Source organism: Pongo abelii, chromosome 11 (assembly GCF_028885655.2).
Source record: "Pongo abelii isolate AG06213 chromosome 11, NHGRI_mPonAbe1-v2.0_pri, whole genome shotgun sequence".
Classification (NCBI taxonomy): Eukaryota; Metazoa; Chordata; class Mammalia; order Primates; family Hominidae; genus Pongo; species Pongo abelii.
This window is the reverse complement of record NC_071996.2, coordinates 28,497,167-28,514,617: the sequence shown is the minus strand read 5'-3', so window position 1 is coordinate 28,514,617 and position 17,451 is coordinate 28,497,167. Positions and strand designations below refer to the sequence as shown.

The 17,451-nt window shown below is 41.6% G+C and overlaps 1 protein-coding gene across 12 annotated transcripts in view; it reads left to right on the top strand.

The window, feature by feature from the left end:
• The window catches only part of CFAP221 (cilia and flagella associated protein 221), a 113,800-nt gene extending 103,069 nt beyond the window's left edge, over nucleotides 1-10,731 (top strand). For 8 of the 12 annotated variants that reach the window (XM_002812412.4, XM_054549238.2, XM_054549237.2 and 5 more), the window contains 3 exons: nucleotides 998-1,090; nucleotides 6,027-6,122; nucleotides 10,432-10,731. In XM_002812412.4, the coding sequence (XP_002812458.3) occupies nucleotides 998-1,090; nucleotides 6,027-6,122; nucleotides 10,432-10,540 (298 nt within the window). In that variant the 3' untranslated portion in view covers nucleotides 10,541-10,731. Of the gene's footprint in view, nucleotides 1-997; nucleotides 1,091-1,155; nucleotides 1,394-6,026; nucleotides 6,129-10,431 lie in introns of those variants that run through there. The other 4 variants (XM_054549240.2, XM_054549242.2, XM_054549241.2 and 1 more) reach the window with 2 other exon arrangements.
• The last annotated feature ends 6,720 nt before the right edge of the window (nucleotides 10,732-17,451 follow it).

The following is a 17,451-nucleotide window of genomic DNA, read 5'->3' as shown; positions in this document are numbered from 1 at the left end:
TGTGTGTATGGAAGGAGTCGAGACCCCAAAAAAGTGCTCATTCCATCAATTTGAAACAAAGGGCTGCTGCCAAGTTTAAAAATAACAATGTATTTTCCACCCTATCTCAATTCTTTTAACATTCTCAATACCCAGAAATTTTTATATGAAGCTCTAAAGTTATAATACTGAACAATACACAAGGAGGTGGGGAGGAAGATATGAAATGGAATAGAATGTCTAAGAAGGAGTATAAAGGTGGAGGGAAAATACTAGGACCAAAAGTAAACTACCTGTATTAGCCTGTTCTCTCATTGCTATAAACAAATACCTGAAACTGAGTAATTTATAAAGAAAAGAGGTTTAATTGGCTCATGGTTCCATAAGCTGTACAGAAAGCAGGACAGCTTCTGCTCGGCTTCTGTGGAGGCCTCTGGAGACTTATAATCATGGCGGAAGGTAAAGGGGAAGCCAGCACCTCACATGGCCAGAGCAGGAGGAAGAGTGACGGGGAGGTGCCACACACTTTTAAACAACCGTATCTCAAGGTAACTCACTCACTCACCATCGTGAGAACAGCACCAAGGGGATGGTGCTAACCCATTCCTGAGAACTCCATCCCCATGATCCAATCACCTCCCACCAGAATCCACCTCCAACACTGGGGATTACTATTCAACGTGAGATTTGGTGGGGACAGGTCCAAACCATATCAGTATCTAACTACACTCACCCCAGGAGATAATACAATGTAAACACTACAGACTGAAAAATTCTATGATTCTTTTTAAACTCCAGGACGTGTCTTACTTGGCAACATTCTCCCGGGTTTGCCTGGGGCCTATTGCATCCCCTGCCTTTGCCTCTGGGAACCATAAATGGCTTTTCAAGAGTGAGGGAGGACAGAGTAGTAGAGGCCTCGCCAGTGGTAAAATAAAAATGCTTTAGAAAATTATGTAAAGACCCCAAGACTTCTAGTGTGACTCTATCTTTGACTGCTTGTGTGGTTTTTCCACAGCTGCGATTCTTTCAATTCATTTATGCTTCCGATAGACGTCCCTGCCATTCTTGATGCCTTACCAGAAGAAGACAGACTAGAAACAGTTGAACGGTACTTTTTTTTTTTTTTTTTAACCTTTGGCCTCTAATGTGGTCTGTTTTCCAAAAATATGTAAGGTGCTGTGAGGAACTTCAGAAGAGCACACAGTTCCTGAGCTTGCAGCTCAAATGAGAAGATAAGGCTAACACCCATCCGTACCATCACCTAGACAAGATGTTAAATTCGTGATGGAGAATCGACAGTCTCTAAGCTCTACGGCTTCCTGATCTTTAGCTGTTCCAGTAGCTCAAGGGAGAGGAGATCTGAGGTGGTGCCAAATGGCCTTGGAAGGCTTCAGTGGTCACATGGACTTGGGTTAGTATGTGAAAGATAGGTAGGACTTGGATGGGCATAAAGAAATACAAGTCCAGAAGTAAGGCACTTACATTTGATTTTACTGATCAGCACGCAACAGCCAGTGAAAATGGTCTTGAATCTCCTATCCCTACGCTCATTTACAACTGATGGCCACAGACACAGCAGCAGAGCTGAGAATGGGAAACCTGAGCCAAGCAGAGCCTGTGCCCTTGTCCCAGGGCAGCTTCTCCATCATGAGCACCAGAGCATACAGCATTCGCACGTCCAGCTCACACGTGTTTCCAGCTGGCTCACCTGGCATTGCCCCATTTGCAAATGCTCTAGATCTGAGTCATTACTTCCTCTTTTTAAAAAATATACTTAGCTACTTATTATATCACCATATAATTTCAGGGAGAAAATTAGAAGTTCCATATGTTTTAAAGCAGATACTTTCTACCAGGCAAAAGTAAAATTCATTTAAGTTTTCTAGTTTAATTAACCAACATAGCATAAGGTTGTATACAAACTCATCTCTCATTAAAATTAGATTCCATTAGAAGAGTATAGAGCACCCGAAATGTTGTATAGAATAGTGTGATGAAGGGGTAGGCTGTGGGTTCAACACCACCACCCCCACCACTGCCACTCACTCACAGTACACCTTGGGCCACTGACTTCACCTCTCAGTGCCCCAATGTCCTCATCTTCAAATGGAATGATCCCAGGACCCATCTCATGGGTGCCTATGAAAAGCAAATGAATTACTACATGTCCAATGTTTAGTTCAGTGCCTCACACATAGTAAGGTTTTGATAATTAGATATACTACCATTAATGACCCTGGTATTCCAAACCCCTAGCCCGGTGTCTGACACTTGGTAGGCAAGCAACAGCTCACTTTAGAATGAAGTTGTATCACCCAATAGTAACATTATGAGAAAATAAGAATAGGAGAAGATACATGGTTAGATTTCCAAAACATCAGATGAAGAGGTATTCATGTCCCAAGAGGTTTTCCTCCATCCAGTGTTATGTCTCAAGTGTAGAAGATGAATACATATTTCTGATATTTTTCAATTTTGATTTTTCATATCTTTGGGGATATAAAGGAGCACTTGGATCTGCTGCTGTATCTGTGACAGCAGAGTCAGGGTATAGCACAAAGAGGGCCACCAGCCCTGCATGACAAGAGCTCCGGCACATTAGGAAGACTCTTGGTCCCAGAGTTCCTCCCTACCCGCTATTTCCTGAACTCCTATTACTGAAGACCCATTCCTTTAGCTTTGCACTTTGTTTCTATTAAACTACCTCTGGGGAGGGAACATTTTAAGTCTCACTTATAACTCAGTATAAAATCACCAGAGCGTTTTTAGAGTTCAGGCTTGAGGGTCAGTGGCAGGAGAGGTGATGGGAATGAGAAGACTCCTGGTCCAGTGGGGAGTTCTGGGAAAACACGAGGAGGGGACAAGTGAAAAGCTGGAAACACAAGAGGCCAGCTTAGCTGCTTTACCAAAAGCCAGATGCTCCTGCGTGCTTCTGTGTGACTGGCGTGAAGTACTGGCATGAAGTGTCTGGGCTGTGATCACTGTTCAGGCCAAGCGCCCAGCCCTGTGCCTGCCTGATCATTCTGCATTTGGTTCTGACTCCTGCGCTGGTAGCAGTTACCTGGGACTGCATTGCCTTGAAGTGAGTGAAGGAAGTGTTCTGAAGTATATTTCTGTGGTGAGATGGATGTCTTCATTTTTATTTGAGATGCGGCTCATGAATGAATTGTGCCTATACATGGTCTTTGCTTTCTCACTTCGCAAATGAAGCTCTCAGTATTTAACTCCTGTCACTTATCAAAATATTATGGAAACTACAGACAGTACCTGGCTTACATTGGTTTGACTTATGATTTTTCAGCTTTACAGCGGTGTGAAAGTTATTCTCATCCAGTACACTCGTCGACTTATGGTGGGGTTCTATCCAGATAAGCCCATTATGAGTAGAAATTATCATAAGTCAAAAATGCACTTTCAACTCACGATATTTTCAACTCACGATGGGTCTAATGGGACCTAACTTCATTGTAAGTCAAGGAGCGTCCATATTTATCAACATATTTCTCTGTTTCTTTGACATCTGCAAAGGTTCTTAGGTCTAGTTTAGTGAGACAGAACACAAGAACAGTAAGTCAGGCAAAGCAGATGTATGACTCATAGATAGGCAGCAAGAATAAACAGAAGCCTAGGATCCAGGGTGAGCCAGTCCACCAAGGCTTAGTAAAGCTGCCCAGGGTAGACCCAGTCTCGTCTGCATGTCTCCCACATTGCATCACAGCTGAGGGACCCCAAAAGCACTTTACTTTGGGTTTTATTCCCTGAGTGTCACAGGGATCGCTGAGCTTAAGCATTGCAGAACATTCTGTTCTGAGAGGAACAAGGACACAGCCCTGTTGTTTATCTTAGGATGTTGCATTCTCAGTACATCCTTGTCCAAGAATTGCAAGCAAGAGGGGGAAGAGCTGGATTGACCAAGGCCATCTGAGGACCTGGCCTCCTGTAGCAACCCTACTGATCTGCACTCCTTAGCTCCATTGTTCAAAAATGTTTTTGCTCTTAACACATAAAAACTTTTGCATTCTAAATTACACCATCAGCTGTGATAAAGCAAAGAAATTCTGATAACTCAAGCACTGATAGCAAATTATCACTGTCATGATCAGACTAGGATCACTGCCAGCCTGCTTGTGATTGCAGGAAATGCTTTATTACACATCAGACTACAGCATCTTTCACACCATATATACTCAAAAATAAGTATTTGTTGATTACGGTTTCTATTTTTTCTTTTATAAACACATACTATATTGATAGTTTAAGTACATTTTTACAAGTAAGTAATCAATTGGTGGAATCCTTAATATGTGAGGCAAATAAGACGTGCCCACATGCAATGATACTTGACAATACCTGAGCTTCTAGAGCTTGGACTTCAGCTCTGAAAAGGAATGTTGAATTGCCATCTACTCAAATCACTGCATGACAGCATTTCTTGAGAGGGCTGCGGCCAGGGTGGGGTGATTCATATTTGCTTCAGCTTCTTTCTGCCAGGCCCACTGGGGAGATGTTCAGCAGATCCAAACATACCCAACTCCTCCTCCATTCAGCACTGATGTGCACACTATCTTGACTCCGTTTCCTCATCTTTGAAATGGGAGTAGTTGTACCTACTTCATAGAGGGTTGTCAGAATTAAAGGAGGTGCTGATGCTGATGAGAATAGTAATTATAATAACCAACACTCGCTGAGCATTAAATGTGTGCCAGGGAGTGCTTTGCAAACAGTCTCATTTAATCCTTATGATGAGCTCTTATTATTATGCCCACCTTTGAGACAAAGAAACTGCTAATGGGAAGATAATGTTTGCAAAGCACCAGCATAGTGATTTGCATGTAGCAGCTACTCAGTAAATATTAGCTTTCAATCTAATGAGGCTAGAACAACTTTTGCAGATTTCAAGGGTATTTTTCTTAATAGAAAATTGCGATGCCCACCTCTTTTTACATATATCACTGCTGAGTAAAGTGTCCCTGTTTGTAATTCCAGACTTTTGAAGCCTTTGTTGCCCTTTGATGGTCTTGGAAGCATTTCTCTAATTGAGTGTGGTGGAGATGGGTGCTGTCAAAAAATTAGTTGTCCTGTTCTTCTAAAGTCCTAGAAGCACTGAAACTGGAGGCTAAGTTTCCCAGCCTCCCTTGCAGTTAAGTTGTCCATTTTACTAAGTGTTTGCTGATGGAATGTTAGCAGACAAGATACAGTCCACTCTTGAGGTCAGCTCTTAAAAGAGTGAGTGTGTCTCCTGCACACCATCCCTCCCTGCTTTGCTCCAGCTGAAACCCAGACATGCAGTGGCCCAGCTTGAACCATCAAACAACAAAGCTCTAGGCCAGAGGTCAGCAGACTATAGCTCAGAACCAAATGTGGCCCACCACCTATATTTGTAAATAAAGTATTATTGCAACACAACCACACCCATTCACTTGTGTATTTTTCTATGATTTCTCTCTTGCTACAACAGCAAGAAAAAAAGTTGTGTAGTTGTAACAAAGACCATATGACCCATTAAGTCTCTACAGAAAAAAGTTTACTGATCCCTGCTCTAAGGGATAGCAGACCACAAAAACATTGGGAAAAAAAAAGACGACTATTTAGAAATATAGTGTTTAATTTTAAAGCCATTGTGGGCTTTCTAGTGATCTTCTTTGCTATTGATTTCTATTCTAATTCCATTGTGGTCAGAGAACATATTCTGACTAATTTTAGTCTTTTGAAATCTTTCAGGCTTTCTTTACAGCCCAAGATATGGTCAATTTTGGTAAATGTTCCATGTGCACTGGAAAAGAATGTAAATTCTGTAACCTCCATTTTAAAAAATTGCATTATATTCTCTGGTTATAAATAACTACCATTATGCCTACCATTGTTTGTTGGTGGACAGCAATTTATCAACCTTATGCTTCTTTTAACGTAAACAACAAAAGTAGATGGAACTAAAGTTGAATACCACAAGAATTGCATAACTCCTAAATGATCACAATATTTCATTCCTATTTTTACATTGGGAAGGAAAAGCAGTGCCCACTAAACATCTTATTACTTTGCAGTGAGCTCTGTGAGCAGAATGTAGAAGTTATGTTGACTCCAGAAATGATCAAAGTGGAATTCCCTATGTTGAACTACAAGGACATCAGGAAGGAGAAGTAAGTAGATGCTTTTATGCCTTATTAAAAGGTAATCTTGGATGAAATTTGTTCTGCATAAAGTACAAAATTGTCATGTTGTCTGAGTCTAAATAGCTCAGTCTTTGAAAGACACATTTCTGGTGCTTCATATATTTAGATGTGTATTTTATTTTAGGCACAATTACACTCCCTGAAATCTTGTTATCAAGTAAGCCTTTAAAAACTGAAATCCATTTTCCATGTGCTTATCAATCAATTTCAGGATATGTTTGTTTCTTATTAATAGCTGATTGAGTTTCATTCTGTATAAGGAACTGGCTCTGGAGCCAGACCATCTGGAGCTGCACCATTTATACATAGAAAATCTCAAGCCAAGTTATTGTCCTTATCAACTCTGGGCCTCAGTTTCCTCATCTGTAGCATGCAGAAAATAAAATCTCCCTGTCACAGGGCAAATGTAAGGATGAAATGAGTTACCAGCCATGGAAGCACCTAGCCAGTTGCCTGATGTGAACCAGAGCTCAGTAAATGTTCTCTCCTCCTCTCCATCAGGGGCTAACTAGCCAAGTAAGCATCATCCTTTGAAAAATTGGTTTCAAAAACACAGTAATAAACATATAAAATGTGTTCCTCCTCATTGTAATGAAAGAAATACAAATTAAAACAAAGATTTTAAGAATACTTTTTAATGTCAACCACCTATAGTTCATATGCTTTATAAGTTTGAAATTCCATGTATAAACTTTATTTTTATTCTTTTTCTTTGAAAAATGCCTTTATATTATGTTAAAAATTAGAAAATATAAAAAATTTTAAATATGATAAAAACAACCACCCAAAGGTAGTAACATACATTTTGATGTATGGTCTTCCAAAAATATAGATATATATTTATATTTATATATTTATATTATGTATTTATATTTTAAACCATGTGTATGGTTTAAATATATATTATATGGTTAAATATATATAAATCTATATAGTTAAATATATATTTTCCACATATATGGAAACCATCATACATGGTTTAAAATATAAATAGCGGGCATGGTGGCTCATGCCTGTAATCCCAGCACTTTGGGAGGCTGGGGCAGGTGGATCACCTGAGGTCAGCAGTTAGAGACCAGCCTGGCCAAAATGGTGAAACCCCATCGCTACTAAAAATACAAAAATTAGCTGGGCATGGTGGCAGGTGCCTATAACCCCAGTGTTCAGGAGGCTGAGGCAGGAGAATCGCTTGAACCTGGGAGGCAGAGGTTTCAGTGAGCCAAGATCACGCCACTGCACTCTAGCTGGGTGACAAGAGCAAAACTCCGTCTCAAAAAAATAAATAAATACAATATAAATACATATGGTTTTAACAAAATTCAATCATATTATACATATTGTTTTATCTTCTGCACTTTTATTTAACAACATATCATAAGCACATATTTATAAATATACATATGAATTATTATATTTCCGAGTAGATGTACCATAATTTATTTAACCAACAATCTGCCAAGGAACATATAAACTCTTTGCAGTGTTTTCCATTATCAATAGTTCTGCAACAAACATCCTTGTGCTATAATTCCTTTCAAACTTGTCAGACTGTTTTCTTAGGATAAATTCTAGATCAATGCGCATTTTAAGGTTTTAATATATATTGCTTAATGACCATCCAGATAGTGTGTTACCATCTCTCCTACTGGTAGAGGTTAGAGCTGCCTGCATTCAAATGCCCTGGACGACATGGAAGAGTGTCATCTTTTTTTTCATCTTTATCAATGAGACAGAACTTTTTTAAAGACCATCTCATTATTTTAATTTTAATTTCTTTGTTTACAAGTTATACTAAAAACTTATCTATGCTTTTCAACCATTTCTCTTCTTTTATGAGGGACTTGTTTTGCCTATTTTGCCTATATTTCTTCCTTATTTGCAAGAGTTCCTCATTTATTAAAGATAATTACCCTTTCTTATATATGCTGCAAATTTATTTTCTCATTTTGTCGTCTACTTTGTTGTGGGGGGCCTGCCTTTTCTGAAAGGAGTGCTCACATTTCTTAGAGCAGTATGAGGTCTCTCTGGTTTGTCTGTGATAGTTCCAGAGACCTGCAGCAGCCAACACTGCTCAGAAAATAGATTGGCAGTTTCTGGTAAAAGAAAATGTAGGAAAAAAAATTTTAAATGGAATTCCAGTAAGCATCTGTTTTGATCAGTTAATTAACTAATTAGTTAATTAATAGAATATTGTGTTCTGCTACCCGGCACATAAAACCTCTTGCACCTCAACACATAGATGCACTTTGTGTTTGCTTCAAGTTTCAAAAACCTGACATAGGGTTTTAAATGAAAACCTTTTTTTTTTCTACTTCAAATATTACCTTGGACATAGAATGGCTTGCCCCAGGAGCAAGGTGATATTCAATACCTATCTACTCACTTGCTCTTTTACATGAGTCTTCACTCTTCGTACCATGGAGCTAATGTTGAATGGCATTTGGTTATCAAATTATCACTAAACAAAATAGAATTTATTACTTTACATGTTCACCCAAAGTGGTATATCATTTTTAACGTATTTTTAGTAAATTTTAGTATATCATTTTTTACGTATTTTTAGTAAAATTTTAGTATTTTACTTTACAAAAAAAAACTAACAATGAACTATAAACATTTTCTGCACATCAAGTCAGCTTCTAATTTTTTCAAAAAATATATATACATTTCACACATTTGCAATAAACATTTCCATGACATTTTAAATTTACCTCTTTGGCAGGTAAAATTATTTTATGTACATTTTTTGTGAACCAAAATTGTCAACATAATTATCATTTTATTTGTTGCATAGTATTTCAGCAAGTTAATATCCCACAGACCATTTTCAAAAGTGATTTGGTTCAGAAACTCTCCTCAGCTCACATCAAGCCTAATCCTGTGCTCAGTTTCTTCCTCTCTGTTCTTACTTTTTCCTCTTCCTTACCTCCTTCTCTCCAGCCAGAAGCCAACAGAGTCCTCCCTGCCAGACACCCAGAGCCTGGACAGACAGGGACGGAACAAAAAGAACACATCAGCAGTGTCCCATTTCCCCCTGAAGACTGTTCTTTATTTGGTTTCTGGCAAACATTTATTTTCATGGATGCAAAGAATCATCTGCTCTCTCTCAATGGCTGAAATTAACCAGAGAGATTCTCTGCTGCCTGGACAGCGGTCTTGGCCCTTTCAAGACCCACAGGGGAATCACATTCTCTATAAAATGTTCAAGGAACTGTGAGATTGTGACTTTAGTTGCTGACACATTTTTCAGCACTCCTTAGATCAACACAGTATTACTCAGTATCTCTAAGGGGAGACAGGATCTATATATTTTTAAACATGATTCCATAAAATGGTACCAATTAATTTCTTTAATTATGTGCATTAGGGAACATCTTAATTCTCCATTTTCAGGTATTTCTGGTTTTCCAAAACTGTCAGCCATTTGCCAAACATGTCACCCTCTTTAAAAAAATGTCTCAGAAGCACTTTATTTTATATTGGATTTATATTGCCCAAGCAGATTATATAGCTGAGTTCACAGTCTTTGAACAAGACATATATCCTTTTAACCAAAACACTCATCATTTCCTCCCACATATCTGGATGCTGGTGATCCAGTCTCTGAGCCGAGTCTCCATCTTAACCCTTGGCCCCAACCCACCAAGAGGCAAGCTGGCCCCTAAGAAGCCCAGGTCCTCCCCATCTCTCAGCCCTTTGTATACTCCCACTGCACCTGTCAATGTTATACCACATCCAGTCAAAGTTCTACCCAGCAATCCCCACCACACCAACATCAGCCTCGGCTCCACATCAGCCACTACTTGGTCCAGGTGCACAACCCTCCCTGAGGTATTCACTCTTCTGGAGCCATTGCCAGAGTCAGAAATAGTGTGTATCTACCTCATTCATAAAGATGAAAAACCAGCCAGCATTGACTGAGCATTTAGAAGACCTCACACCAGGATCTCTGTGAATAAGATCTAATTTCACCTTCGCTACAATGCTGGGAGATGGGAATTACACCATTCGCACATCAGGAAACAGGGGCTGTGGATTCTTAGGTAACTTGCCCGTGCTCAGAAACTGATGCAGCTGAGGCCAGAAGCCAGGTTTGAATCATTCATAAGCTCAGTGTTTTCACTGGTAAGTAAACTGTTACTAACTGTGGTGAAAACCTTCTTTGTATATTAAACAAAATGCTCCTCCGACCTTCACCAGCACTGCTGGCGGGGGGTGACTTGCGTGGTTTTATTAAGTGTCCTCATGTTTCCTTGTGGGGTTTTTTGATACTCAGAGAAGTGAAAGATCAAGCACAACCAGCAGAGAAGGCCGGAGAGGAGCTGCTCGAGGAGATGAGGAACCTGCGGGACAAAGCTCTCAACACATACCTGATTCTAGAATGAAAGTCACCAGTAGGTCAGTCCCTTCCATTTGCTTTCTGCGGGACACTGTGGCCCTTTGTGTCCATTTACATGCCAGCTATCTCTGCAATTAAAGTTTCTGGATAAAAAAATGAAACGTAGAGGATGTATATATCTTTTAAGTGATAATTATAAATCTTATATTTAAAAATAAAATGGCGTTAGGATGATGACAGCGTTGTTAGCTTCTTGGTGCGGGGTTTAGTGCCAGAATGCTTCTGAACAACATGTGATGAGAGACTAAGAGCCAGGCACTGGCAGCTGTTTCTGAGGGTCTTTTGGAGGTGTGGTGTGGTGGGAGAGTGGCTTTGGGGAGGGGATGCTCTCCCACATCTGCAGAAGCAGCCCCCTCCATCCCCGGGGCATCACTAGATTTGGCTTTGGAAGAGCAATACTGGTATGAATGCTGGCCCCCCACATAGCTGTGCAGGTGGCAGACACTGGCAGGGGACCTGGACCTGGAGAGGACACTGTGAGGTGACTAGAGCTTGCACCAGTTTCCCAGGAGGAAGCATCCTCCTGGGAACTCACAGAAGCACCTGGAGCAGGAGGTCACTGCAAGGGAGCCAGAAGTTCCAGTGAACACGTGTCAGTAAAAACCAGCCCTCAGTATTGTGTTTGTGAACATGACTGCCTTCATATGCACAGGCTGGGAAGGCTGATGACATTTGGGTTGTGTTATAATAACCCATAATTATCCAAATATATTTGGATGTATTCCCTCCACTCATTTTTCTATGAATACATTTAAATAGCTGGTATCAGACTGTATGTTTGTAGTCTTCATTAACTCATTGATTCTGAAACCCAGTCCTGCTCTTACTCACTATGTGGCCTTCTTAACATTTCCGAACTTCATTTTCTCCTCGTGCAAAGACAAGTGCTCACCTTACATGGGGTTGTGAGGATTCAATTAGGAAATGTGCAGAGTATACCTGGCATAAAACAAGAGCTCAAACATGAGAGTTTCCCTTCACTCACAGGGCAGGACATAAGCATCAGTCATTTTTTAAAAACTTTTTATTTAGAAATATTTTTAAACTAAAGGAAAACTTGCAAAATAGTACAGAAAGTTGCCGTCTGTATTTTACTCAGATTCCTCTAACATTAACGTCTCCTGCGTGACAATGATCAGAAACAGGAAATTACAATCGGTACAGCTTTATTGAGTAATGTCCGTTCAGTGTTCCAGGAGTCCACACTGCAGTTGGTCAACGTGTCCCCTTCTTCTCCTCATCTGTGACAGTCCCTCAGTCTTTTCTCATCATTTGTGACCTTGACACCTTTGACAGTTGTTTTATAGACTGGCCTTCAGTGTGTGTGTGTGTCTAATGCTTTCCCAAGACTAGGGTGAGGTTATGCATTTTTGCAAGAATTCCCCAGAAGCAATATGTCCTTCTTGGTGCATCTTATCAAGGGGCTTGTGATGTCGATATGTCTTCTTACTGGTAATGTTTACCTTGGTTGCTTGGCTAAAGTGGTGTCTGCCAAGTTTCTCCACTGGAACACTAATATAATCATGTGGAGAGACTTTGAGATTATGCAAACATCCTGTTTCTCCTCAGCTTTTTTCCCACTCTGTATCTACGTATCTTTATATGAATTCCCACTTTAGCATCCATCAGTGAGTGGGTCTTGTCTGCCACAGCCATTACCATGATGTCCACTTAATGATAATGTCCATGAGCTGTCCCTCACCATCATTTAGTTACTTCTTTATTCAGTAGATTTTTATATCAGCATGGAATCATGGACATTTATTTTATTATATAGGTTATAATCCAACACTACCGTTGTTTATTTTGTTCTCAAATTGTTCCAGCTCTGGCCATTGGGAGCCCCTCAGGTTACCGCCTCTGACCTTTCAGTGCGTCCTCGACCTTTCCTAGGCACATCTTTACTTTCCAGCATCACAGTATATTCCAGACTCATCTGTATCTTTCCCACGTCAGCCCTGGAATCAACCATTTCTCCAAGGAGCCCTGGTTCCTTTCATTGGAGAATGGCATTTAGAAATCAAGACCTGCTACAGCAACTGGTACTTGTTGCTACTGTGGTCCATTTGCTTCCGAGCCCTCTCAGTGACCAGAGCTAGAAAATACAAATATTTATACTGAGCCCCCCTCAACATGCACACACACACACATTTTCATCTCTCTATCTTTATGTCTTATATATATATATATCAAAAAGCATGAATTATGGCCAGGCGTGGTAGCTCACGCCTGTAATGCTAGCACTTTGGAAGGCTAAGGTGAGCAGATCACTTGAGCCTAGGAGTTTGAGACTAGCCTGGGCAACATGGCGAAACCTCATCTCTACTAAAAATACAAAAAATACAAAAAATACAAAAAATTTAGCCAGGCATGGTGGCAAACACCTGTAGTCCTAGCTACCTGGGAGGCTGAGGTGGAAAGATCACCTGAGCCCAGGAAGTTGAGGCTGCAGTGAACCATGATCACGCCACTGCACTCCAGCCCAGGTGACAGAATGAGAACCTGTCTCAAAAACAAAAAAAAAAAAAAAAAAAAAACATTGACACTGATGCTTCCAATTCCAGTCCAACACCTGGGGTTTGTTTTGGCCTTCCTTCTTTCCTTACTTGTAACTTCTTTCCCCTACAGTGAGCAGCTTAGCTCCCATCATCTACAATGTATTACCTTATGTGTTCAATCTTGGTGTATCTGTAAAGTAACATCCCATTTGCTAACACATCTCCTTGCAAGAAACACATTTACTAACTACATTACAGTATTAGTGTCTGTTTTACTTTGGCTTTATAGAGTCCAGTTAAAATACTGGTTCCCGAATTGCCTGGGCTGGTTCTGTTGCTTTCTTTGTCTCCCACTCCCATCAGTGTGGTTGTGTTTTCATATGAGTTAGGTTTATGTGTTACTGTTTGTATTCCATCTTGGGTTCCCCTACACCCTAGTTGGGTTTAATTATTTATTTCAGGGTACATGGAACATTACGATGGCTCTAAATACAAAGATACTCAGAGAAGTATCATTCCTTCTCATTCCCAATCCGTCTCCATTCCGCCATCTTGCTGCCCCATGGGTACCCACCCTTCCCACTGTGGGCAACCATCTCTTTAGTTTCTGGTTTATCCTTCTTGCGGGTAATTTTTAAGGCCCCCAAGGGCTCCCATGCACTCCTCTGCTTTCCTCCTCCACATGAACCACTCACTGGCCTGACCTACCAGTAGTTTCTGAAGCATAACCCACTCATCCGCACCCCCGGGCCTCTGCACATGCTACTTCCTATGACCCCACCACCTTCTTGCTTAGTGTCCTTCTCACCTAAGGTTTCCCCAGGCCTCTGCCTCTTGGCCCCTGTACTGACCTCTGAGGCAAGGCCTACCTAGTCCCTGCTTCTGTGGAGAGGAAGGGCCCAGGCAATGTTTGTTCAGGGAATTGCTTCCCTCAGCATCCATGTTTAACACCACGCTGTGCACATTGCTTCATTCACCAACATCCAACCAGCAGCTACTGAATCCCTGGCTAATTCCACCTATCCAATCTCCCTTTCTTGCTGGGTGCTCCACATTGCATTGTTGGTGTGAACTTTCTGGCTCCAGGCTTGGTGTGAACGTTCTGGCTCCAGACTTTGAGCCTGTTCCCATGTCAGTGCATGTACTTATGTCCATTTCAGTTTCCCCACCTATAAACAAGAGCCAATTTCTATTATTTCCCTGCTCTCCCCAGGATGAAAAGGTTGTGGCCCCTTGGAAAGATTGTTATTGACTGTGTTGGGGATCTGGTGCCACCTGGTGGATGCCACAAGAAAGGCCTCTCCTGACTCCCAAGTTGTAACCTGTTCCCACCAAATCGACTTCCAAATAATATTTAACAGATTAACATCTGTGCTTTTCTTCCTTGTTTCAGACCACTTTTAGGTGGAAAAGGCAAAGAAGGCTTATATGTATTTTCTTCCATAATCAGTCCATCAGAAAAAGTTCCTTCGGTGAAATCATTGACCACGTGATGTTTGGGGACTCCCTATGGGATCAATCATCCGGGTTCCTTAGAGACCATGGCCATAATCAGGGGCTGGCCAAGGGAATGAGTATCCCTGGGTTCAACAGCTGTCTCTGAAGACCTGCCAGTTCCCCCTGTCTTGCATTGATTCAGGTTATCATCCCATTCTCCTAAGGCCAAAGATACCTATAACCGAAGAATCGGGATACTTCACTGCAGTCACTTCATTTTTTTTTCTTTTGAGGCAGAGTCTTGCTCTGTCACCTAGGCTGGAGTGCAGTGGCACAATCTCGGCTCACTGCAACCTCTGCCTCCCAGGTTCCAGCGATTCTCCTGCCTCAGCCTCTCAAGTAGCTGGGATTACAGGGACCCGCCACCACGCCCGGCTAATTTTTCTATTTTTAGTAGAGATGGGGTTTCACCATATTGGCCAGGCTTGTCTCAAACTCCTGACCTCAAGTGATCCACCCGCCTCAGCCTCTCAAAGTGCTGGGATTACAGGCATGAGCCACTGTGCCTGGCCAAGTAGCTTCATTTTAGAAGTGATTATTATTGCTTTCCTTTCTAGAACTTCCAGTTTGTGAAGTATTTTCTCAATGATCCTCAAAACATTCTGAGACATAGAGTAGCTGTTATTAGTGTGATTTTATGCAGAAACTCAGGCCCAGAAAGCCTCATGGACTTACACAATTAGCAGAAGAGCCAGGTTTGGGCAGGATCTTGGTGTCCTGCAAAGGTTTCGTTGCCTAGCCAGGCATGGTGGCGTGCACCTGTAGTCCCAGCTACCTGGGGGGCTGGAGTGGGAGGCTCACCTGAGCCCAGGTAGTCAAGGCTGCAGTGAGCCATGATCTTGGTACCCAGTCCACTCTTCTCTCTACTACATGGTAATCAATGAAAATATTACAGATTTAGATTTTTTAACTTTTTATTTAAACTTTCAGCTTTGGGGTCTTTAAGAGTAAAGATATTATGTGATGATATTTGTATTTTACTTAATTATTTATTCTTTAAAATATGTAATGTGGGAAAAAATACAAATTAGCAAATGTCCTTTGCTCTAAAGAAATCGGCTGGTAAGTTTGCCCCACCCAGCAGCAGCCATGTCTTACTCATTTCTGTATCCCCAGCATGCAGCAAGATGTTTGGCACAATGCAGCCTCTCAGTAAATGTTTTTTGAGGCCGGGTGTGGTGGCTCACACCTGTAGTCCCAGCACTTTGGGAGGCTGAGGCAGGTAGATCCCTTGAGCCCAGGAGTTCAAGACCACCCTGGGCAACATGGTGAAAACCTGTCTCTACAAAAAAACACAAAAATTAGCCAAGCATGCTGGCCCATGCCCAGCTACTCAGGAGGCTGAGGTGGAAGGATCACTTGAGCCTGAGAGGTCAAGGCTGCAGTAAGCCGACATTATGCCACCACACTCCAGCCTGGGCAACAGAGCAAGACCCTGTCTCGATTTTTTTAAAAATTGGCCAGGTGCAGTGGCTCATGTCTGTAATCCCAGCACCTTAGGAGACCAAGGTGGACGGATTGCTTGAGCTCAGGCATTCAAGACCAGCCTGGGCAACATGGCAAAACCCCATCTCTACAAAAAATACAAAAAAGATTAGCCAGGTGTGTTGGTGCACATCTGTGGTCCCAGCTACTGGGGAGGGTAAGATGGAAGGATCACTTGACCCCAGGAGGCCGAGGCTGCAGTGAGCCAAGATCGTGCCACTGCACTCCAGCCTGAGCAACAGAGCAAGACCCTGTCTCAAAAAAATAACAATAATGTTTATTGAATTAAGGAATATAAAAGAAATATGAAAACTACGTATCTAATATTCATTTACATTTTCACGGACATGTATGTTTATAGAGTATATTTGCTATAAAAAATATAGGAGTTGGTTCTAATAGATAAAATTTAGGATCCAGAACATCAGAGATGGAAGGACGTGGAATGTCATCTAGCCCCACCTGGTAAGTATTGGTGGCATCTCTGTAAATTTATCAAGTCCATGCAGTTTCCTTGCTTTTTATTAAATAAGGGGAAGTAACAGTATTGATGCCATAGAATTGTTGTGAGGTTAAATGAGATCATCCTGGTAGCACAATGCACAATAAATACACAATAAATATTAGCTGTTATTAGGATCACAATATTTATTTGTTAAGGGAGTGAAGCTGAGTCCTCACTCACCACTGCATCTTCTTCAGTTATCCTTTCTACCCCTCCACCCATTCATCTCCTGTGCTCCAATAGCTATGTTGGGATCTATGCATGAAAGAGAACTCTCCAGATGGTGAAGGAGATGGAACACTGCACTAAAGAACACTAGGCCAGGCGTGGTGGCTCACAGTCTGAAATCCCAGCACTTCGGGAGGCTAAGGCAGGAGCATCGCTTGAGCCCAGGAGTTTGAGACCAGCCCGGGCAACATAGTGAGACTTCATCTCTACAAAAAAAAAAGAAAAAATAATAATAATTAGCCAAGCATGGTGGCACGTGCTTATAGTCCCAGCTACCCAAGAGGCTGAAGTAGAAGGATTGCTTGAACCCAGGAGATCAAGGCTGCAGTGAGCCATTATCGCCACACCACTGCACGCTAGCCTGGGTGACAGAGTTAGACTCTTTCTCAAAACACACACACACACACACACACACACACACACACACAAAGTCTCTCTTCCAGCAGGGTGTTGAGGATAGGTTTCGGTAAATGTTTAAAGAGTGGAGATGATTAGAGTATGGACTCCCTGAAGGTAGGGGAATGGACTTGGCCCAGGGCTACTCATGTCTCTTCCAAAGATATGGAGACATCCCTCTCAGGTCTCTTTGCCCAAACCATGCAGCCTTCCCTTTTGGATTAAGACCACCGGCCTTCTGCCCTCTCTCACTAGATGGCATCACAGAGAGGGGTTTCAGCATGAAGG